The 25,811-nt window shown below is 34.4% G+C and overlaps 1 protein-coding gene across 3 annotated transcripts in view; it reads right to left on the bottom strand.

Annotated features, from left to right (window-relative positions):
• Positions 1-25,811, bottom strand: part of SGCZ (sarcoglycan zeta) — a gene marked incomplete at both ends in the record, with an annotated part of 869,709 nt that overhangs the window by 141,659 nt on the left and 702,239 nt on the right. For 2 of the 3 annotated variants that reach the window (XM_079726476.1, XM_079726474.1), the window contains one exon: positions 21,206-21,307. The exons of the other annotated variant lie outside the window; for it this stretch is intronic. In XM_079726476.1, the coding sequence (XP_079582602.1) occupies positions 21,206-21,307 (102 nt within the window). The remainder of the gene's footprint in view (positions 1-21,205; positions 21,308-25,811) is intronic. 3 annotated transcript variants of the gene reach the window in all.

Here is a 25,811-nt window from a genome sequence, read left to right on the forward strand (position 1 = left end):
AATCTACAAATAACAAATGCTGGAGAGGGTGTGGAGAAAAGGGAACCCTCCTACACTGTTGGTGGGAATGTAAATTTTGCAGCCACTATGGAAAACAGTATGGAGTTTCCTCAAAAAAGTAAAAAACAAAGTTATAATCTATTAATCCCCATCCTTGGCATATATTTGGACAAAAGTGTAATTTAAAAGGATACATGCACCCCTATGTTCATAGCAGCACTGTTCACAATAGCCAAGACATGGAAGCAAACCTAAATGTCCACCAACAGGTGAATGAATAAAGAAGATATGGTACATATATACAATGGAATATTACTCAGCCATAACAAAGAATGAAATAATGTCATTTGCAGCAACGTGGATAGACCTAGAGATTATTATACTAAGTGAAGTAAGTCAGAAAGAGAAAGACAAATAGCATATGATATCACTTATATGTGGAATCTGAAATATGACACAAAACAGAACAGACTCTCAGGCATAGAGAACAGACTTGTGGCTGCCAAGGTGGGGGTGGTGGAGGAAGGATGGACTGGGAGTGTGGGATTAGCAGATGCAAATTATTTTATATGGAATAGATAAACAATAAGATCCTACTGTATAGCACAGGGAACTATATTCAATGTCCTGGGATAAACCATAATGGAAAAGAATATAAAAAAGAATGTATTTATGTGCATAACTGAATCACTTTGCTGTACAGAGAAATAAACAAAACATTATAAATCAAATATACCTCAATAAAATAAATTAAAAAAAATAAAAGGATTTCAGTGTGTAATAGTCACTAAAATATTTAATTCCCCACTACTGTTCCTGAGGCAAATTACCTCAAAATGCTTTCAGTAAATTGGAAAAAAATGAGAGATCCTTTGTGACTACTATGAATTCTAACTACTGAGTAGACAGAGGTGAGGTATTGAACCTCACAGAAGCAGGATCTGCAGCAAACAGGACAGTTTCACCACACAAATCATAAAGGTGGCCAAACAACATGGATCCAAAAGGCAATAATTAGGAATGGAGATGGAGTGAAGATCCAGCCAGTATCAGACCAGGAAAGGTACAGCCAGCAAGTACTCATGTAGCTAAAATTCTCCTGTCCCACTGTAAAGGTGTGAATCAACTTTGATATACAAGGAAATCATCATCATCATCCATTTATGGAACACTTATATGCTCACACACTGTATCTGGTTTATCTAGTTTTACAACTTACAGCTATCTTGTTGAGATCTATGTATAAAATTCCCCAAATGTGCATATTATTTAAACCAAAACAAAAGAGTCTGTACACATTTTCCTTAGTTTCTCCACTGCTTGGTGAAGCTGATTAATGCTTTCTGATGAAAGAAAGGACAGGATTATGGAAGTTTGTAATACAATTTCTACCTGGAATTCAAATCTCACAAAGACTTTTGAAAAGTCTAATAACTCCTTTTCTGGAGTTAACTATAAATCATTACCTGTTTACACTCAGATTTGCCTTTGTCTGATTTTTATTTTAATATTTTATAGAGCATGTGATACCAAATCTCATGGAAGCCTTTTACCAAAAGAATAAAATTTGGACCTTTTCAATTGATTTAACATAGAATCTAGAGTGAGAAATATTATTTCTCAGTGTTTCAACTTTTGTTCTTCTAAAATGAGAATAATTTTACTTGGCATCAGTTTATTTAACTGGATACTTCTATCTATTCAGTGTATTATCCCTGCTCCCAAATCCATTTGAATAAATGTTAGAAAAATAAAGCTACATTGAGGTGAATAAGTTGAAAGTTTGGGAAAACATTTGAAACTGATTATAATATTTATTTATCAAGTACTACACACATAGTTTTTAAGTTATAACTTTATTTTGTTGTTCATCTTTCTCCTTTAGAAAACAGATTTTTAAACTCAAAGCACAACCAAGCATTTTCAGATGAAAATGATAATTTTGTAGCTGTTTGAACATTTTCAAAATCCTCTTTTCAAAGGCTGCCTTTCATTTAGAGGTCATTGATGTTTTTCCCCAATTGTTTAGAAATATCTGTCAACTGCTTTATAAGCCCTAATTAAAAGAAGTCACTGATTTATAAAGGGTGATATTTCAGACACATATATGTATATACACTCACATAGAAAGCATCAAGGGAGTATAGAAAATGAAGTTATGCCTCTAAAATGTCTTCTCTTTCTCTAAGATTACAATTTAAAGGCACATACATCACTGTAACTGGACCAAAATGTGAGACAGGAGACTTTTAATAACCGCTTTTTAAAATTTTTAAGTTAAATCAAGCTCTTAAAAAATACAAAACATGTTTATATAATCTTTCCCAAAAGGAAAATAAAATAACAACATCTGACATGAAATTTAAGCACTTCTGTGAAAGCACTGGATTGGGTATTTGGAATTTTCTCATGAGTTGATTAAACATATGATTTTGACAAATAAAAACTATGCTTCTAGGTGTTTAGTTTTCTTGTTTATCAAATCAGGTATATTTTATCTGCCCAGTATTTATTCAGAGAAGCTTCTATTATATATTTACATATGTATATATGTATATACATATACATACATGAAAGAGAGAGAAATTTTATATTTTTTGTTTTCACACTTCAATCTTCTTACTTCTCTATGCACTGTTCATAGAGACATTTTTCTCCCCAAGAAAACATGATTCCCAAAGTTCTAACCCATACCTGGTGCTTCTGTTGCCCCAACTGCACTCAATTGTCATTCACTTAGAGAGTTTTGACCATCTTAACATGTGCTTGTTCCCTCACCTGTCTCTCCAGCTTTATGCTTTAATGAGCTACTATTTTCCAAAGGCCTGTAGGTATTTCCATCAAAATGTCTCTCTGCGAACTCAAGCTTCATCTGTCCCAAACTAATGCTATTTTTGCTAAGAAATACACTGAAACACTGACCTTAATATTTTCCTCCCTGCCTCAAATTCATTCTGTATGTAACTGCCAGAATCTCATTCCTAAATAAAACTCTAAGCCACTTAAATGCTCAAAAAATATTTAACAGCTCTCTAGCTTTCAGTGAGTAAAATCTAAATTCTTGATTCATATTCACAGGGAAAGCTAGCATGACTTCATGCTTTCTTTCCAGTTTCAGCCATGTTTGTACTTCCTACTTTGACTCCTGTTCAAGCTCTCCCTCTGTCTAGTTTTCTCTTTCTATCTATCATCTTATAAAACCCTCATCAAAGGCCATTAACCCTATGAGGCATTCAAAGGCCACTTTTGTCTGAGATAATTTGGGAAGTGAAAAATTCTTAAATATAAATTAAAACAAACTTATTTAAAATATCCACACATATTTTGGAACTAGCATCTGCAAGGTATAATATACCTCAATGTATTCTCAAATTAGCTAAAAAGCAAAGCCATAATAAGAAGTATTATATAAGGGAAACTAATTAACCCTAGCTAAAATATATATGAGGGGAATAACGTAAATACAGAGGATAGAGGTACTTTAAAAATAAAATGTAATTTTTCACTTATTTCACACAGAAACAAAATATCAAGATTAGAAATTCTAAATATTAAAAAGGACATGGGTTTGTTTAAAAACCAATATTATACACACTCACACAGATACTGGACATTCAACAGGCTAGAAGTCCTCTGATAATAAACTCTGAATACTCATATGGAAAAGCAAATGTTGCTTGAATGAACAATGAGTCAGCGGACTTATAGAAGTGCCACACTGAAATTATATGCTCCAAATACATATATATTTTTGTTACAACTGAATGACTCTAAAAAAGTTCCAACAAAGCAGAACACATAAACATCCTGAAACATCAGAGTCCTCTTGATTGTCAGTGGAAATAATGGAGAACCAATTACATTCAGTAGCAAAATATCAATGAATATAATATTTTACTCTAAAAATAAAAAAGTATTTCTTCATGTTCATTTCATTATTGACTCAATCATTTTTAGTAATTACAATAATGTTAGAGACTGTTATTTTTTATCACTAGAATAATAAATGGAGTTGCATTATAGCTACATTGTTAATAGAAATTATTCCCTTAGTTGGCCAAATAGTTACAGTTTCTTTTCTAAACACATTTCTAAGACAGTGAAATTTTCATTTCCACTCTATCATTTATTCTTTTTCCTATTTATTCTTAGTATTTCTCTGAAACACTATAATGAAAATGACAATTCATATAGTCTGCTATAGTTTTAACATGGTTTTACATTTGTGAAAAAAGAAATAGTAAAATCATAAGGTCCCCTATAAATGATGCCACAAATCATTTTCAAATGAAAATAATAGGAATATTTTAATACCAGAAAAAATGAAAAAATATATATCTCATAATTATATGGCTTTACATCCCATTGCTATGGTAATGCATCATCCTTCTTGGGATTTATTTCACTTCCTAAAAAAGTGGCTAAAGTATTTAATAAATGTTCTCTTTGGCTATAATTTCAAACTTTAGGGTTATTTTAACTGGGTAAAATGAAAATTGTAACCATTCTGGAAATAGTACAACTATTCTCACATTAATTACGGATCTAATTTGTTTATATTACAGTAATAAGACATTGCCTGATTAAAAAAATAAAAGAGAATCAAATTTCAGAGATTTGTAGCCTTAGTGAAATTTTCAATTAATCATAATTTAGGAAAGATAAACTGTCGTGATTACATCAAAATCTATAATGTTCATTAAATCAAGTGTTGAGACAAGTAGCGCATACAAGATATTATAATGATCTATCCTAGCTTAGGGTGCTTTATTGTATAAAGAGTCTAGATAAAATAGAGTGGACATATATCTTATCTGCTGGTGCTTAATATAATATAAAGCCAAGCTATAAACCTTCAGAGGGAAATCAATGTCAACAAATAATCCACCAATATTACTATCATAAGGACAACATAATCACATAAATTCAAAGAGATGAATAATGATTAGCCTGATAGATGCCTTATGAATCATAGTAATGCCACATAAATTACATGTGTTGATTTGATCACAGGATCCAACATTTTAATAATTATATTGCTTATTTTAAAATTTCAGGAGTCAGTGCCCCAAAACTAAGGCTTTCAAAATAACTCAAATAAGCAGGTTGTCCATATCTTCAAATGTTATTCTTAGTTCTGAAATACGATAGAATAGCAAAAATCTAGGAATTTTATCTGATTTTAAGTGAAAAAAATTCATCTCCATAAGTTTAAATTAAAATCTCCTTAAGTTTTAATTAAAAATGTTCACTTTTTAAACAAATGCATAAGTACACAATTCAATCATTCATAGAAAGTGCGACTGATAAACTACAAAATAAAAATAGGCTATTAAATTACTAAGACAAGAAATGAGTCTTTGTGTTGGTTTGCAAAATGGTCACACATTCTCCCATTGCTGTACGCTGCTTTGTGAAGTGTCTACTGTTCTACCAGGAACCAGTCAACTTTCCAGCCCTAGAATCTGGGCTCAGCCTTGTGACTTTTACTGGCTAATGGATGTTAACAAACTTGCCACAAGCAGAGGTTTGGGAAGCATTTGCACCATGTTGGGGCTGCCCTCTCTTGCTGCTGGGAACCATTTGTCACCGTGTGATCAAGCTGGGGCTAACTTCCCACAGGAGGAGAGACCCCGTGGTGTACCATCTCAGCCCTCATTGCCAGCCGAGACACGCCTGTGAGGACATTCTAGATTAGCCAGCCCCAGGCCAGTTAGTACAAACTAGAAAAACAGCCTAGTGTTTCTTATTCACAACTTTGAGGGGAATCATAAAAATGTATTGTTCTAACCTATTAAGTTTTTTTTTTTTTTTTTTTTTGTGGTACACGGGCCTCTCACTGTTGTGGCCTCTCCCGTTGCGGAGCACAGGCTCCGGACACTCAGGCTCAGCGGCCATGGCTCACAGGCCCATGCTTCAAGAAAGCATGAAGCCCTAACCTATTAAGTTTTGAGCAGAAGCTTTTAATTTGCAGCGAAAGCTAGCTGGATCAATCTTCATTATTGTTTTTATACAACTATTTTTCATAACTATCATAACAACCAAAAAAGTCTACAAAACATGATCAGAGCAAAATAACAAGTTAAATGTGATGACATTATAGAATGATATAAAATTCTTAATCAAAAAATAATATTTTCTATGCTTCCCCATAGAAACTATATACTTTGCATTCATTTCATTAATTTTGAAATAATATACAAGGTTAGATGTTTGATTGACTATTCAGCTAATTAAACATTACTCCAAATAAAATGTAAAGCACTTCAAATATTAAAATTAATTTCTCTACAAAAGTCTTTTACTTTACTGGATGATCTCCTAAGTTCTCTCTTTGATAATCTCTGCTACCCAGCATGCTCAGGAGTATTTTTATTCTAAATTCCTGATTTGGTTTGTGATGATCAAAAGAAGTCAATATGGCAAAAGTATGGTAAGCTGAGTGAAATACAACATGGGATGCTTATTGCAAATCATAGATAGATGAAGAGGACAAGAATGGCATGGTATTACACTGGTACTGATTTTTTTAAAAAAAGCAGTAAGTGGGGCTTCCCTGGTGGTGCAGTGGTTGAGAGTCCGCCTGCCGATGCAGGGGACACGGGTTCGTGCCCCGGTCCGCGAAGATCCCACATGCCACGGAGCGGCTGGGCCCGTGAGCCATGGCCGCTGAGCCTGCACATCCGGAGCCTGTGCTCCGCAACGGGAGAGGCCACAACAGTGAGAGGCCCAAGTACAGCAAAAAAAAAAAAAAAGCAAGTGAAGGCATTTGCATAAATTATGTTAAATTCCTCTTTTCCTACTTCAGGATACAATAAAAATACGGCAATTTGCAGTATCAGATCAAAATTAAACTTAGAAAAAGAATAGAAGAGAAGTAAAACAAACAAACAGGTATTAAATTGCTTTTTTATCTTCCACACGTACAGAGTATAAAAGACAAAAAGACGATGCAGCTTTATAGCAGCTTGTTTTAATAATTCACTTCTCAAATACTTTCTAGAAAGAAATGAAATGGCAGATAGTTACTAATTACACCTGAAATATATTGAAGGGGAATATTTTCAGTAATTTGCATTTCATGAAATAAGAAAAAGAAAATTCATGAATTTAACAAATATTTTATCAGGGAAGTAAAAGAATACTGCTAAAATAACTTACTTTACTATTCACAACTAGAGCATAAGTAGAAATGGAAGTAGTGAATATGGGACACAAAAAATATGGCATTTAATTAACTATTCCTCTTACTGTCTCTTTCCTTATTTCCTATTCATTCAAATTTTAAGATTAATAATTTGTAACCTACTTGAAGGCTAGAAACATGTAATTCAGCTTCAGACTGGTGTCAGTGTCAAAGAAACAGTTCAGCGGAACAAAGTAAATTTTACCAGTTCGGAACCTTTATTTGCATATCTTAAATCCATGAAAATAAAATCTGAATATTTTTCTGCCGCATGCTTTTTTACAGAATCTGAAAAATACCTCTAATTCTTCCTAGATTTTCATTTGCTCTCTCCTTTTCTTCTCCTTTCCTAAATTACAGAGGTTGACCTAAACTTTATTTAGCAAGAAAGACTCCTTCCTCTTTAGTTTTGTAACTAAGGATAATTAATTACAAGATGCTCTTTGGCTCTGAGGAACAGTGTTAAAACTAGGGCCCTGAATTGAATTAAAATTGTTGTCCTGTGATATATGCATGTTGTAATAATTTAAAAAACACAAAGGGAACTAAGTTTAAATTGTTTCCTGTCTTTATGTTTAATTCCATTATCTGATCTAAATTCTCTTAACAAAATGATGGGCATTTTCCCAACTATTTTCCTTTCTTATAGAGAAATACATACATTATTCTCATAGATGAAAGAATTTTTTGGTGGTTGATTATGAGAGGGAGGGAAAGAGAAAAAGAGGATGGACAAGAGAACAAGAAGGACTCAGCAATATGACAAAATACATTTAAATAATAGGATGTCTAACATTTCATTTAAAATGGTTTGCATACCACAATGCAAACACTCCATCTCCTTAAGACATTAGTGAAATCTTTACAGAAGAAAGAATTATGTGTGAATATATGTGCATGTTATAGAGAGTTAAAAAGTAGGAAAATCTAGGAAATGACAGAGATCCATATTTGGGTAGATATCATGGCAAAGGAAAGAACTTTCATGTCATATGGGGAAAAAAATTAAATGGTGACAGAAGCTGGGAGCCAGAGGACTTAAGTCCCCCGGAAACAGAAATGTTATGGATATAACTGAATCATCCATAGGATATAGAACAAGAGTTGAAGCTACATATAGAAAATACTACAGACGCAGTTGAAAAACTGTTGGAACTAATCAACGAATTCAATAAATTTGCAGGATATAAATCTCTCAACTTTCTAAAAAGCAAGGTGATCAAAGGCAACATATGGATTCACTGTAATGAAAATGTTGCTTAGCAATGATAAAATCATAAAACCAAAATTACATTGAATGTAGTATTTTCTTTCTTTTCTTAATCCCTGGGAATTTCAGGATCTTGATGTGTCTTCATAGTTTGTGATAAAGATTATATATTTTGCCACAGATGTGCTTATTTAAAGCAAATTCTGATTTATAGGAGGCTGTTTATTACTTCAAAAGAGATTTCAATTGTTATGGAGATGGAAAATTAACAAGAAGAGATTATACCCTAAATCTTTCCTTTTTTTTTTATTAATGCAAGTCAAAGAAAAATCAGAGAGGTATGGTGGAACTATGTGAAAATGCAAAATCATGACTATAATAAATTACAAGCTTTTACAGTGATGAGGAAGCTTCCTATGATAAAATATGGACAGTAAAGTAGTTATAGTATTAATATTTGTGATTGAATTTTATTATAATAGCTCTACAGAGAGTACAATGAGTAAAGTGTAGGACAAGACTAAAGATAAAAACCAGTGTTTTTCAAGTTAGAAAGGTTTCAGATTCCTATCACAGATCAGGCAGCCTCTACATCTGTTTGCTTTATACTGCTTTTAGTTTTTGATAATATTTTATTTGATGGAACAGTCCCATATCTACAAATCATTTATAAACCATCAATCCAGCTAAAAACAATATTTAATTTGTAATAACTGAGTAACAAATTTTAGTATTAAGATACTGAATACTTTAAAACATTATGTCTTTATCTGTGACTCAGTATAGTGCTTTTTAATAAAATTTCTATCACTCTTAGAAATATTAAAAGCATGATTATCTAACACATTAAAATGCAATAACCCAAAATAAGGGGAAAGAGTGGGGAGCTTTTGTTATTTGCAAAAAAAATGCATTTCATTAATTTGACATATAGTAAACTAAGCAAATGTAAGATAACATAGGCACTTTAGAGTTTCATTGCCTTGAGGATAAATTCCAAATTCCTTAGCATCCAAACCCTGCATGTGTGAAGCCCTAAGGTGCATTCCAAATCAATGTTTCTCTGCTCCTTTATATCCATGTTTGTCAAATATTTTTTTGTCATTTCCTAAAATATTTTTTTAAACTATATGTCCTTGAATATTTTTAAGCTGATATTTGAAATATTTTTGGTATCAAAAGTTTGTTTTTTGCAAGGGATAAAATAGCTGACCCCACATATTATATATGTATTTTAATATATATTTTGTAGAATGCTCCAACTTTGTGGAGCCCTGCATTGAGCTTATCCAAATGACAGAACATGTTTGCCATATAATCTAATTCATCAGTAAACCCAGCCTCACTTTCTATCAGAAAAATATTTGAATGTTTCATTTCAAATAAATGTATTAATATTACCCCATGATAACTAACTTATTTTTGATTTATAATTCTATGACAGAGGATTTTGCCATCCATATAACCTGGATGGATAGGCTTCTCCTTCAATTGTTCTTATCTAGCAACTAATACTTTCTTCTCTCTACTTTTTTACATCTATCTGTCTACCTATCTATCTATCTATCTATCTATCTTTCTTTTTACTTTTAATTCAGGTGCAATGTGTCCTCATACTCCCACTTTGTTTAGCCAACCACTCATCCCCCATTTTCAACTTTTTATGTCCTGAGCAATATATTTTTTAATGTAAAAACAAAGGATTGATGACAGTTATCTGTTACTTCTGAAAAATAATGGACGGGGCTCCCCTGGTGGCGTAGTGGTTGAGAGTCCACCTGCTGATGCAGGGGACACGGGTTCATGCCCCGGTCTGGGAAGATCCCACATGCTGCAGAGCGGCTGGGCCCGTGAGCCATGGTCACTGAGCCTGTGCATCCGGAGCCTGTGCTCCGCAACGGGAGAGGCCACAACAGTGAGAGGCCCGCGTACCGCAAATAAATAAATAAATAAATAAATAAATAAATAAATAAATAAATAATGGACGTGATAATGGGAGAGAAGTTGGAAGAAAGAGAAGTAGCAGCTACAGGGTCATTCTTGGGCAGATCAAATTTAGGAACAAGTGCATTTGAAACTTGAGATGCAGGAAACAGATCTCCATGCATCACTACCCCATGGATAGTCTTGAAACACCCACAGGGGTATGCTTGCCTCGACTGTTACCTCACAGGATTCCTCAATCAAACCAAATTGTTTTACTCACTTTTTCCTGAAAAAAACTGTCACTATGTCTTCTATAAACTATTTCCTTGCTCACAAATTATCTAATTTAGAATCAAAATCTCAATCATTCTTCAAAGTACAGCTCATATGCTTTCATATGGAAGCATACAAACTTGACCCATGGAGAGTTATTTAGTAGGGAAGGCCCAATTGAAAGTAAAAATATTGTCACTAAGATTGTTTCCATACTCAGTTCTCAGGCCTGACCTCTAAGGACAAGGAACTACAAAATAAAAATTAATGTGCTTCCCTTTTCTTCTAGGTTTGCTATCTCATTATCTCACATCTTTTCTGGAGGAAGAAGTAAGTGTAGGGCTAAGTGTGTACGTGTGTGTGTGTGTGTGTGTGTGTTTGGTAGAGAATGAGATGGGACACTACAGGTAATTGGTTTATGTGTTTGTTTATAAGAACTACTACATTTGAGGTAAGGAGGGAATCTTCACGTCTTTGTAAGGCTTCTGCAGTGTGTGACAGACAACACCTGTGAGAGGACAATAGTATCATCTCTGGAAAAAATATATGGTAAGTAGAATTCCTTTTAGAACCTCCTACTTTTTTTTTAACTCCATGGATTACTGCATTTCTATAACCAAGCTCACCTACACTTATATATTTAGCAACATCAAACCATGTCCTAGCTTAATGAGGATTTCCTACCATGCTATTTTTTTGTCTTATTTTAAAACAAGATTCATTGCATTCAAATTATTCACATTCTTTCTTCTGTGGGTCTAGCCCAGAACACCATACACAGAAATAGAAATATAGATTTCCTGGAGAATATGTAAAAAATTTACTCTGGAGAATACAATGAATTGTTTAAAACAATTTTTTTAATTTGGTAATGAAAGATAATTTTTTCATTTTGGACAAGTAATAAGACACATTTTTAATCAGTACTTAAAATGTATCTTCTGATAGCTCAAAGGTTTTAATTTTCCTTTTAAATAAAATTTTTCAATGGTCAAATGAGACTATCTATAGAGTTGCCTAAGATATATTCTTCCTTTATACCTGCAATAATTTTTAATTTTGTGACTTGTTTAAAAGCAATGAATCAGAATGGGGAATTTAGGTTTGAGTCATAGTATTAAGACTTCTCTTTGCACAACTTGAGACAGCTAAATTGCCATATGCAAATGAAGACAATATCTCCTCCTGTATAGCAGTATGAATTAAGGTAATATGTATAAAAATGCTTTGTAAATTGCAAAGTTTAATGTTCAGGATTATTAAACTATAATGAGTAGTTACATAGGTGGTTTCAGTGTTTTCATCTGTTGACATATGGTTGAAGGGCATTTATGAACCACTTAAAAACTGTATATAATTATTCATTTTTATCCTTGTATTTAGATATTTTCCTCAACTTTGGGTGGATTTTACCAAAGATGTCTGAATTTACAAACACTGAAAAGCACTTTGTTGCACAAATGTGTGTTATCTTTTCTGTATTCACTACTAGTGTTCCTTAACCAGCATGTACACATAACCTCAATAAAGAGGCTCAGATTAATTATTTGTAGATGTTTGTTAAATATAACAGAAGCTTAAGTTCATCAAAACTGAAGAATATAAATTGGTACAGCCACTTGGAGAACAGTACGGAGATTCCTTAAAAAACTAAAAATAAAGCTACCATATGACCCCGCAATCCCACTCCTGGGCACATATCCATAGAAAACCGTAATTTGAAAGGATACATGCACCCCAATATTCATTGCAGCACTATTTACAATAGCCAGGATATGGAAACAACCTAAATGTCCACTGATGGAAAAATGGATAAAGAAAATGTGGTACATATATACAATGGAATATTACTCAGTCATAAAAAAGAACAAAATAATGCCATTTGCAGTGACATGGATGGACCCAGAGATTATCATACTGAGTGAAGTAAGTCAGACAGAGACAAATATCATATGATATCACTTATATGTGGAATCTAAAAAAATGGTACAAATGAAGCTATTTACAAAACAGAAATTGAGTCACAAGTGTAGACAACAAACTTACGGTTACCAAGGGGTAAAAGGGGGGAGGGATAAATTGAGATTGACATATACACACTACTATATATATAATATAGATAATTAATAAGAACTACTATTCTTATAGCACACAGAACTCTATTCAATACTCCGTAATGACCTATATGGAATGGAATCCAAAATAAGAGTGGATGTATGTATATGTATAACTGGCTAATTTTGCTCTACAGCAGAAACTAACACAACATTGTAAATCAACTATACTCCAATAATTTTTTAAAAATGAGGAACTTAAAGTCCTATTATTTCTAGTGCTGTCAGACTGTAAATATTTACAGTCATTAATTATTTAGAACAGCAGGTCTACAATTTACAGAGAGACAACTATAGAAGAAACTTTTGCAAAGACGAGGTGGATGGAACAAGAAGCAATGACTTGAGATGTGAGTTCTGGCTCACTTTTGAGTCCTCAGACCTTGGACACATCACTTAAATTACCTAAGTCTTGAGGTGAAGTATCGGCAAAATGGCAATAAAATTATCTGCTCTGTTCACCTCACAGGGTTGTTGCTTTGACATTTAGATATCTTTTCATGGAATCCACTGAATATATTAAATGAGAGAAATAATAAAAATTACATTGATAGATATATAAAAATATGGAAAAAACGTTGATTTCTCATTAGACTATAATCAAGCTAATAATAGAAGGATGGATTTTCAGACTTCATGTTACTTGACCCATCAGAAACAGTTCTTCACTCTATCAACTTGGAAACACTTTCCTCTCTTTCCTTTCAGGATACCACACTCTTTTGGTTTTCTTACTACTTCACCAATCTCTCCTTCTTAGTCTGTGGTTGGTTCTTACACTTCTTTGCAAACTCTTCAATAATAGAATGATGGATTATAGTGATTATAGATAGAATATTCAGTATTCTATCCACACTTACTGATATTCTTGTCTGATCTCATGTATTTAAATTAGATAGATATAAATATTGATATAAAAATGTTTCTAATTTGTGTCTCGAGCTTATACCTCAACATGAAATCTATACTCAGATAGCCACCTGCTAACTTGAAATGCTTGCTCTTCTAGTAGACAAAATTATCAGCTCCAAAATTGTGCTCAAAATCTTCCCCCACTCCCTACTTTGCCCCAAATTGGCTAATAGTGACTACTCAGAACAAAAAACCTTGATATCGTATGTGATTCTCTCTTATTCTCACATCCCATTTGCAACGTGTTATCAAATCCTTATATTCTACTTTTAAAATATACTGTCTTTGATCATAATACTCATCACATAGTGAGGAGTAAATATATGCAAAGGATGAAAAATATGCAAAGGATTTAGTATAATGTTTGGCTTTAATTAAAAATAATAAGCAATACTGTTTCTTGTGTTGGACTCTGTGGTAAAGGTTTTTCTTCTTCTTTTTTTTTTTTTTTTGTGGTACGCGGGCCTCTCACTGCTGTGGCCTCTCCCGTTGCGGAGCACAGGCTCCGGACGCGTAGGCTCAGCGGCCATGGCTCATGGACCCAGCCGCTCCGCGGCATGTGGGATCTTTCCGGACTGGGGCGCGAACCCGTGTCCCCTGCATCGGCAGGCAGACTCTCAACCACAGCGCCACCAGGGAAGCCCTGTGGTAAAGGTTTTACCTCGTTTATGTCTTCTAATAAAAACCATAACACTCTAGTCCCTAAAAATATTAAGGGCTATGATGAACTTTTGCAGATGATAAAAGTAAGGCACAGAGAGGTAAAATCAGGTAACAAGTCACAACTGCTAAGTAACAGAGCCAGGATTTGAAGCCAGGAATTGGACTTCAGAAATTTACTCTATGCTGAATGTTAGCTAGTGTTAAAAACCATTATCTGTCGAACAGCCACAAAAATGATTTGAAATATAATAGGAATGAAAAACTTTCAAGAAAATGGCCAGCTTACATTCACAACACCCAAAGGAACAGTTTTTCTCCACAAGCACAAAGGTGAAGAGAAAAAGGAATGGAGAACCCATTCCCATATGCAATATGAACCATAAAGTGACTGACAAGAAACTTGTAATGCTTATATGAAAAAGAATGTTAAAAATGTTCCTGAGCAACACAAAGTAAGTTCTCAAAAGAAAAAAAAATCAGGAGAGAAGCCATATTTCTAGACAGAAAAATCTCAAAACTATAAAGATGTCAATTTTCTCAAATTAAATGCAACCATAATTAAGTTTCCAATTGGAATTTTTATGAAACTTGACAGCTGATTATTAAGTTCATTTGGAAGAAAAAATGCACAATAGTCAAAAGGTTTTGAAAAAGAGCAATAAAAAAGAATTTGCTGTAACAGTTCCTTAAAGTTACAGTTTGGTTTTAGTCCAAATATATCAATAGAACAGATAGAGGGGCCATAAAAAAATCTATGTACATTTAAGAATGTAGTATATGAGGAAAGTTGTACTACAAAACAGCAATGGGAAAAATGGACTATTCAAATTATGGTATTGGGGGCTATTGGTCATGAAGGAAATAAAAAAGGAAGGAAGGAAGGAAGAAAGGAAGGAAAAAAGAAAAGAGAAAAGGAAGAAGGAAGGAAGGGAGGGAGGAAGGAAGGATCCTACCTAATACAATACATCAAAACAGAAAAGTTTCAAAAACTCTCCCTCACTACTTAACAACTTAAACAAAAATTATTTCTTTTAAAAATCAAAATTTTCTAGGAACAGCCATCAATTTTTGATACAAGCTTATATTATAAACTTGAAAAAGTGAAAGCCAAGAAAAGAAAGATTACTTCATAGTAGCATATAGTATGTATCCCTGCCCTATTTTCACCCATGTCCCAGAAGAAAAGAACGAATGTTGGCATATTTCTGAGAAGTGTAACCCAAATAAACTGTTCTGCGCATAGGAAAGAAGGTAGTAGAGTAGACAGTACTGGAATAACCTACCAGACTGCATATGTCATTAGAAGAAATCCACAGAGGCAAGAAGGGCCACTTAGACCCATGGTATTAACAGAGTCCAAGTCTGGTTGGCACAAGGCATTTACTCACAGTCTAGCTTCCCCTTCCCATCAACAATCTCTCAAGGGAAACAAACAAAGTTGCTAGAAAGTAATTTTCCTACCTCAAATTGTACTCATTAGGGATAATGAAAACTAGGTAAGGAAAGTGCCTTAAGTCTTAGTATTTAAAATTTTGGATTTTAATAAAACCATAGCTCGAAGACAATAAAACAACCTGTAAAGATTTAAAAGACTGTAGACCTAAGGAAAATTCTGAGAGTGGAAACAACACCCTTATACATAAAATACATGAATTAGAGAGAGCAAAGGCAAAATTCATACAGAGAAAAATAAACTAATGGCAGAGAAGAGACAGACTCTAGATCAGTGGCCCCCAACCCCCAGGCCACAGACTGGTACCGGTAGGTGGCCTGTTAGGAACTGAGCCGCACAGCATGAAGTGAGCGGTGGGTGAGCAAGTGAAACTTCGTCGTATTTATAGCTGCCCCCCATCGCTTGCATTACCGCCTGAGCTCTGCCTCCTGTCAGCATTATGATGATTTGTATAATTATTTCATTATATATTACAGTGTAATAATAATAGAAATAAAGTGCACAATAAATGTAATGCACTTGAATCATCCTGAAACCATCCCCCTGCTACCCCGGTCCGTGGAAAAACTGTCTTCCACAAAACTGGTCTCTGGTGCCAAAAAGGTTGGGGACCACTGCTCTAGATAATAACTTACTTGTATTCAGAGGAAACATACAAAGTTTAAAATAATTAGAGAAATTATGATAGCTGTGGAGGACAAAGAAGATCCAAACATAAGAATTATTGCTTTCTCTGAAAACCTTAACAAATGTAAGTGAAAGATATTGAGTGATATAATATAGAAAACGTTCCTGAAATGAAAGAAATGAAATGGCAAAAATGTATCAGACATCCAGGTAGAACGTGCCTGTCATCAACAGGAGAAAACTACCAGACTTTCCTGAGACTTTTTATGGCAATATTCAGTGCTAGAATTCCACAGAGCAATGAGCAAACAGGAAAAGAAGGGATGAACCATTAATAACATTCCAGAAAAGAATAAAGACAACAGTCAGATACCTTTCGCATGCAATATTTCAAGTATCAGCAAACAAACACACAAAACTAATTAACAGTGAAATACAGGAAAGGGAAGAATGATTTGAATAATGAACTCAGTCCTGGAGAATCCATAAAAAAAGGACTGGTGGTGAGAATGGCAGGCATCTGTATTGTGAAGTAAGACCAAAGTGCCAAGGCAATTAAATTCACAGAACAGAGTGTAAATATTATGAACTCTGACAAAGTTAAAATCATATAATTATCAAAAAAACCTGAAAATGAATAGGGGTTAAGACAAACTGGAGGGAAGCTAATCACCCCAAATTGCACTGCAGGGAGTTAATGAACACTGTCTGAAAAGAAAACATGGAGCTAATGCATCCAGCTTCCTAATGGTTTTCGTTGTCTTTTATTCTTAACCATAAAGACAGTTAAAAAAAAAACATTTTTGTGGTAAACAAATGTTTAAGGTCAGCAATTCTTTCCAATTTATGTCAGTTTATGTTTCTTCTATTTAATTATGTATAATATACTAATTATAAATAGCAGGTATATGTCTCCCTATATATTTATCTTTTTTATTTGTGCAAATACATAATTATATGACTGTCATGATGTTCACCATATGTTAACAGGTTTTTTTTCTTGAGTGTAAAGATTTTGGGATGATTTGTGTGCGTGTGTCTGTTTTAACTTGAATAAAGACATTACAGTAAATAATAAAGTTCATCAGTATTAAACATCTGAATGTGAAATAATAAGAATGATAATAATAAAAAGATTATAGAAGCTTGCAGATATCTATTTATGATTGGTTTGCATGGGAGAAAGAAACCTGCATAGAGGAGATTTGCCAAGGTAGCTGAAGGACACAGGGTCAGGAGATTTATCATGTTGTGTAACCAGGGAAGAGGTTTGCTGAACTTGCCTGGCTCCATGGCTTTGTGTCTGAATTCTATAAAGAAGAATTGAACACAGGAGATGAAAAACTGATTGTAACCAAGAACCCAGTTAGTATCACAGCTCTGAAGCCAAGTGAAATGACTAGAAGTGAAGAGAGGGTAGAACATTGCTCACAGCTCTGCTAACACAGAAATCCTAAAAAAAATGCAGATTTCTTTGTTTTGCTGTGGAGTTACAGGAACTGGAATTATCTGGTAGCCATCCCCCTGACACAATTATCAATCTGTCATGCAGGATGCTGGGATGAGGGGCAATAGTGAGGTACCACCTTAACTGAGGATCCTTAAACAGAAAAAAATAAGAGAGGGATTCAGCTAATATCAGATGAAGTTGGATAATACTTAAGATAGTCCTAGAGAACTCATGATGCAATTTTTTTCTGGTAACAATCAGTGAAATATAGATAATCTAACCACCTGAGCACTCTGAATTCATGAAACCTTGAGAAACTTTTCAATTACATTAAAAAACTGGTGATTACAAGTCCTAATTTCCTGATACTTCAAATATTTAACCTAAAGTTAGACCACATGCATTAAAGACCCATTCAGAATGTTATAATATATGCAAGGTCAAATCCCAAGTTCTTTGAATATTTTGTATCTAAAGAAAACTATATATTTAACTTCACAAATGTTCAGTGAGTACCTACTCTCTGAAAATAATGTTAATTTTGAAGATGCACTGAATTCTAAGATACTTTAAACATAGAATATGTTTTTCTGTGTGCTGATATGATCAACCACTTAAAAAGGTTGTTTTTTTTTTTTAAGCATGAATAAGAGAGTAAACTGCATTGGATAATAATAGAATTTAAAATATCTATAGAAATTTGGTGGTGGATACAGCCAACTACCCTACAGTTAGCTTGTAGGATAGAAACAGCCCATGGTTTATTAAGTAAGGAGGCTAGGTGTGTGTGTCTGTGGGCAACTGCATTTTCTGACCAATAGAAATGTATTACATTTCCATGTATAGGATTAAATTAATACCTAGAAAATAATTTTAAATAAGAAAATTCTTTATTTCAGAGTGGAATACTGGCTAAATAGGAAGAAGGCAATACACTGGCATTAGTGCAGGAAAACGCACACACAAATCAAAACTGCAGGAAAAAAATCTGCACAAATAAAAATTGTTTGTACACTACTATTTTTCTCAGCTTAATTGAATCTTTGTAAGTACCTGTTGAATTTAATAGATTTTCTTATCTTACCTACAGGAATTTTGACATTTATCATAAAAACATTTGAATACATGAAAATGTGTGGAAAGACTGAACTAAGTGGAATTAAAAAATAATATAAAACCTCATCTCTACTAGTATTACTGAATTTGCTGTGTTCTTTCTTAACCTAAGAATCACGTATTTTGATAAGTTTCTACCAAACTCACTTTATTAATGAGAAAACTAAGGCTTAGGAACATTGTGGCTGGCTTTTTGAAACAGTGAATAAACTTCACGGCAGAGAAAAAACAACTGCATGCATTCATGGACAAGAGAATCCTAATATGGGGACTGCCTATAAAAGATATATTTCTCTTTATTTTAAATATTTATTTTTTTGTGGTATGTGGGTAGAGACGTTTCCAAGGAATAAATGAGTCTCCTTCTTTTTCCGTTCTCAAACCAGTCCTCCCGTCTGACTGCTGATGGAACATGCGGCCACCTGCCTGGGCTGTATCATGCTTCACAGTTACTGAGAGGCAAATGATAACGAGAGGAGAAGCGACAGGACTGGGGATGTGAAAGGGAGCATTTAGATTTCCATCAATACGGTGAGTTTTAGAAATGCTTGTGAACTTTCCCAGGGATAAAGGTTAGAAAGCCCATCTGCCACCACCTCCCATTTTAATGCTATAATATCAGTGATTTCTTTCTTATTTGGTCCCTAGTTGGAGTGAACATACATCCCCGTTTCCCAGGAGTATCCTCGTTTACACCTGTTGCTTGCTCTCAAAAATGTTCCTACTAGGAAGGTAAATTCTATGACCCTCCTGCTGGCAGAGGGCTTCACAATCCTTCTCTAAACTGTACTCCCAGGAAGCTGCTCCAAATTGGTCTAAAATGGCTTTGAAGATAAATCTATTTTTTTTTTTTGCTATCCGCAGACTTATCAATAGGATACATTTTCAAAGAAGTTCCTGCTTATGATGACTCTCACCTTTGTCCTATGTTAAGTACTGTTTTTATTTCCAAGTATGAGTTTTCATTTCTTCAAATATGAAACTGTTTAGTGGTGCCAAACACAAGAAGGAACCAGAAAATAACGGAGTGGTGATAACTTCCAATCAAAGGGAAGATGCTAATATGTGTAAGCATGCTGTATTTTTTCAGTTTTCCTAACAATCAAATCAAACAAGAACACCAAACAAACTTTTAAAGTTTAATTAGTTTTGATAGTTTAATCAGTAAGGTCAGGTGTTCATACATGTGTCTATTGTATTATTTATTCTCTGACCAAAATCCAGAAAGTAATCTTAATAAAAAATTTCCAGTACCCAGAGTAGCAGTCAGTATAGTATATTAGGAAGCTCTGCAAGTTCACACATAACAAAATAAAATTTAAACTTAATATAATTATCCTAATTAGAATTTTTATGAAAAAGAATCCTTTGTTCTGTGTTCATTTTGATATTTAAGGGAAAAATAGCCTCGAAGCAAATTATAAAATTTTGGCTTACTATGCAACTCCTTTGCTAAAATATTGCTAATATTAAAACATTCTAGTCTAAAATACACTTTCATATTTATGAAATAAGGTTAGTAATCTTTCCACATTTTATATAACAATCTTTCTAATTATTCTGTTTTACTAAATTTATTTCCACACATACACACATATCCCAGGGGAAAGCCTATTATATTTGAAAGTCTAATGAGATTCTGATGTACCAAAGATACTACCTTCTGAGAAATAACACACTTAAGCCAAAATGAACAATGTCTAAGCTATAATGTTTTGATTTTTAGCATGCTGCTAGGTGAAAAAACACACATAGCACACACACATACACACATACATTTGAAAGAATAAATATTCTTACTGGTTTTAAATAATGTACATCCAGAAATAAAGTTAATTTCTGTACTAAGACTTCTTGTCACCTCTTTTAGAAAATGCATGTCTGTTAAAGCTGAGAAGATGTAAAATACATTGAATTAATATCATTTATTCAAGTCAAGGTTCTTGCAGAAATTACTCAAAATATGTTAAATGCCCCTTTTGGAATTAATATAACTGGATTTTTAAGGTCCATTGAAAACAGAAGGGCATATTTTATAGACTAACAAAAGCAACACTGCAGTTGAATTCGAAATGGCTCTCTAATTTGTCAGTTTGAAACTAACTTCTCCACTGTTTTTTCAATTGTTTCATTGTTTTGATTCCTTCAAATAAGTCTTTAGCTTAAAATAACTAAATGCATACTGAAGAGATAAGGGGTATCTGTCCTCCTATTTTAAGCTAAAACATAACCTCTAAATTATCTTTTACAGTAAGCCAAAGCCAGTATCACATACCTTTCGGGAATGAATTTCTTTCACATACAATGGAAGTAGAAACTCAGATATACCTTCAAGTCGGATTCCCTTCTTGGTGACTCTCAGATTTCCCATACCATCCTACAAGCAATGAAATATAGTTCACTTTTAGGTTAAGTAGAGAATGAATAACTGGCCATAGTTTTCTTAGGCCTAAGTTGAGAAAACAGTAAGCTCAAATCAGCGATGATTTAAGGAAAATGAGAGGTTGAATCTACTTAATGAATGATTGCAGCAGTTTGCATGCATATGGTGGGCTCTGTTTAAAATGAACAGGGAAAGAGGAGTATAAAGGACCTAGTATCTCTTTCAAGTTCTAACAGAGACTGGGACTCATCTGTGAATAAATCCTGTACTTTCTTCATGCATCAATCCTTTTAACTATTTATTAAGTAAAATGACACTTACTACCTGATTATTGAAAACAACTTTGCAGAGAGATCTAGTATTATTTTTACATGACAGTTATACACATATTTCTACTACAATCAAATAGTCACATTTGTACAAGCAATAAATGACTGACTAGTGTAAGGAAGAATGGTGTCCTAGTGTTTTAACCATGGGTTAATCATACATCCTTTTCTTTAGAAAATAATACTCTATGAGGAGGATAAAACAGTACACAAATAATATTTATGAGACGAAAAGTAAAAATAGTAAGAACTTGGGGATTAAAGAGAGGAGAATTCACATCTGGTTGGAGAGTAAACTATTTCTCATGGAAGATACTGACTACGATAAAGGCCTTAAGAATATGGAGTTTCAACAGAAGATGTCCCTAGAGGGAGGAACAAAATGACCATTCTGGTCGCAATTAGGAAATAGCATGCCATCCAAACTGGCTAATGGAATACTGAGAGCAAAAACAACTGGGAGTATGTTTTGAGGCCAGAGAAAGAAAAGCCATGAATGCAAACTAAGGGATCTGTATGTACAACAGCGTCCAAGAGAAGGAATGTAAAAAGTTCTCGAATAGCTCAGTGGCTTGAAATGATCAGAGTTACGCTTTAAGGTTAAGCTGGTAGAAGTACTATGTGGAGATATCTGACAGAATATCAATAATAATGCACACCTTGGTAATAAGTGTGAGAAGTGTGGTGGAAGAGCAACCTTCAAGACCCGGTGACTAATTTTATCTGGAGATACTGAAAAGAGGGCCATTTATGACTGACCCAAGGTTTCACAACTATGACAATATAAGGACATGTAGTGATTTTTACACTGGGACTAGTAAAATTTGTAGGCTCAATGGAAAAAATAAGTTCAGCTTTGAACTTTCTAACTTTGGACCTTCTAACTACTTCCAGTAGGAACACTGGGAAAAAGAATTTTATCCATCAACCAACACATCTGTAGAAAGCAGGCTGGGGTGTGACAGTTGCTTAAGTCTCACTTGAATCTATCATGATGGATGAGCAAGTCCTGTGTGGAAAAAATGTATATAAAACCAAAGAGGGACTCCTAGATAATGCCTAGGTCTGTGGGTTGGAAAGACGTATTTTCTACCTCCTGGGAGGCTGGGATTAGTAGAAGAGGAAAGGCAAGAGATTATGATAGCCAGCCTCAACCCTCTGCTCTGACCTCAAAAGAAAGCCAAAGAAGTAGTAGAACAATGAATAGAATTTTGAGTAAGAACTGAAGAACTTTTTAAAAAACTCAGACAAAGAAAAGGACTAAGAAGACAGAGAGAAATATTTTGAGGTGGTGAGATCTCAGTCTTCTCATGGAAGGAGAAAGGAATTGATTCTGGTTGAACTGAATTTGGGATGAGACAGAGGAATTCACTTCTTGAGCTTGAACTTCTTGTCAGCTTAAACTTAAAGCTGACACTGGAAATGCCTAAATTTTTTTAAAAATAAGAAAATTCCAAGCATCCCTGTAGACAAATTCTGATGGGAAAATAGGCCTACTTTTGTTTCTCTCAGACAGAGCTAGTTTATACCAGTTTTATAATATCCTCTCTCACTTTTGAAACTGAAGTGTCTCTGATATAGACATTAATTACAGGGTCACTCATTCACTGGCTTTAATTAGTTTTGCAACATTATGCAACAAAAACAGGCAGAATTAACAGTGAGAGATATTCAAAACTGAGGATTTACTAGACAGGAGTGGCAGAAAGTCATAGGAACGTGGTGTTTTAAAGTAACAAAAAATTGATGCCCCTTAAAAGGCTATTATTTTTTTCTTGTTGGATAGAGACATGTAAAGCCAGAACAGCTGTGTCCGGCTGCAAAAAGTAGCACAGGGTAAAGAATAGCAACAAATGATAAATCAATCATCAAGTTCAGTAGGAGTTAAAAAAATATGAGAAATGCTGAGACAGGTTTATCATCAGAAAATGGAAACTCAGATTTTGAGATTTTGAAGGTGAGAACATTTCCAGACATGATGAGGTCCAGAGAACACCTGAGCAGTGGCTGCAGCTGTAGACTGGAGACAGACCCTGTATATTTCACAGAGCCTAGAATAATAGTACATGTAAAGTGATGTGTGGCTTTAAAATATTATTTTGTTTCAGAGTGATTTTCTTGACTAAATCTCACACACTGACTGTCCATGTGTATTCTCAAATGCCTGCCTAAAGGAAATCTTCTGAAGTGCTCTCCATGGAGTTGCTTTGCAAATGTTTAAGGCAAATGTTAGACTATCTCAAGTAAATAGAAACAAATTCTATCATGAATGTAATTCCCAGTTCAATATTAATCTTAAAAAATGTTTTTATAAGATGGCTAAAAATAAAAGAATTGGACATCCAAAGTTAACTGTGATATTACCTATGCTACATGCATATTCAATTTTGGAAAGTTTTGGGCTTCCCTGGTGGCACAGTGGTTGAGAGTCTGCCTGCCGATGCAGGGGACGCGGGTTCGTGTGCCGGTCCGCGAAGATCCCACATGCTGCGGGGCGGCTGGGCCCGTGAGCCATGGCCGCTGAGCCTGCGCGTCCGGAGCCTGTGCTCCGCAGCGGGAGAGGCCACAACAGTGAGAGGCCCGCGTACCGCAAAAAAAAAAAAATAATAATAAAATTTTGGAAAGTTTCGATTCTTATGCTCAGTGTTTTCTTCTTATATTTTCTATATAACATAAAATGTGGCAGCAGATATATAGTTATATTCCATTTATTTAATTTAAAAAACTTTTAACATCTTTATTGGAGTATAATTGCTTTACAATGGTGTGTTACTTTCTGCTATATAACAAAATGAATCAGCTAAACATACATCCCCATATCTCTTCCCTCTTGCGTCTCCCTCCCTCCCACCCTCCCTATGCCACCCCTCTAGGTGGTCACAAAGCACTGAGCTGATCACCCTGTGCTATGTGGCTGCTTCCCACTAGCTATCTATTTTACATTTGGTAGTGTATATATGTCCATGCCACTCTCTCACTTTGTCCCAGCTCACTCTTCCCCCTTCCTGTATCCTCAAGTCCATTCTCTAGTAGGTCTGTCTTTATTCCCGTCTTGCCCCTAGGTTCTTCATGACCATTTTTTTTTTTTAGATTCCATATATATGGGTTAGCATAGGTATTTGTTTTTCTCTTTTTGAACTTACTTCACTCTGTATGACAGACTCGAGGTCCATCCACCTCACTACAAATAACTCAATTTCGTTTCTTTTTATGGCTGAGTAATATTCCATTGTATATATGTGCCACATCTTCTTTATCCATTCATCCAATGATGGACACTTAGGTTGCTTCCATGTCCTGGCTATTGTAAATAGAGTGGCAATGAATATTGTGGTACATGACTCTTTTTTTTTTTTTTTTTTTTGTGGTACGTGGGCCTCTCACTGTTGTGGCCTCTCCCATTGCGGAGCACAGGCTCCGGACGCACAAGCTCAGCAGCCACGGCTCACGGGCCCAGCCTCTCCGCGGCATGTGGGATCTTCCCGGACTGGGGCACGAACGCACGTCCCCTGCATTGGCAGGTGGACTCTCAACCACTGCGCCACCAGGGAAGCCCTAACTTCTTGATTCACTACATTCCTGGTCCCTTCAACATCTACAGGGAGAAAATAATTTCTGGCTTTGCTGTTAAGAATGATATTGTCAAAACAGCAGTAAATAACAGAATCTAATGTACCTATAGCCCAGACCCCAACCTTGCCTCTACCACATTCCTCCTGTATAAGTTTGAACAGCTTAACTAATCATTTTGCACCTTATTTTGTCATCTGTAAAAGGAAAAATAACAGGATTTATGCTATGAGTTTATTGCAAGGATGATATGAGGATGTAAAGAGCTTAAAATTATGCCTAACTTATGCAGAAGTACTCAAAAGTTTTAACCATTATTAACATTTTATTTAAAATAATTGAAAATTTACCTAATTATTATAAAAATTCATATTGTTTATTTTCAAGGGATTATTTTTGAACTTTAGTAGACTCTGCATTAAACTTTATCATCATTATAGTTATAATGCTTTTATTCATCATCTAATAATCTCACAAATCATTCATCTACTTTTGACAGAGAGTACAGTGTCATTTTAGAAGGGAATGTGTAGTAGGACAGCTTGGATTTGAAACGTGACTAAATGTTGACTTTGTCATCTTCTTTAAATATAATTCAT

The sequence above is a fragment of the Hyperoodon ampullatus genome (assembly GCF_949752795.1).
Source record: "Hyperoodon ampullatus genome assembly, chromosome: 20".
Classification (NCBI taxonomy): domain Eukaryota; kingdom Metazoa; phylum Chordata; class Mammalia; order Artiodactyla; family Ziphiidae; genus Hyperoodon; species Hyperoodon ampullatus.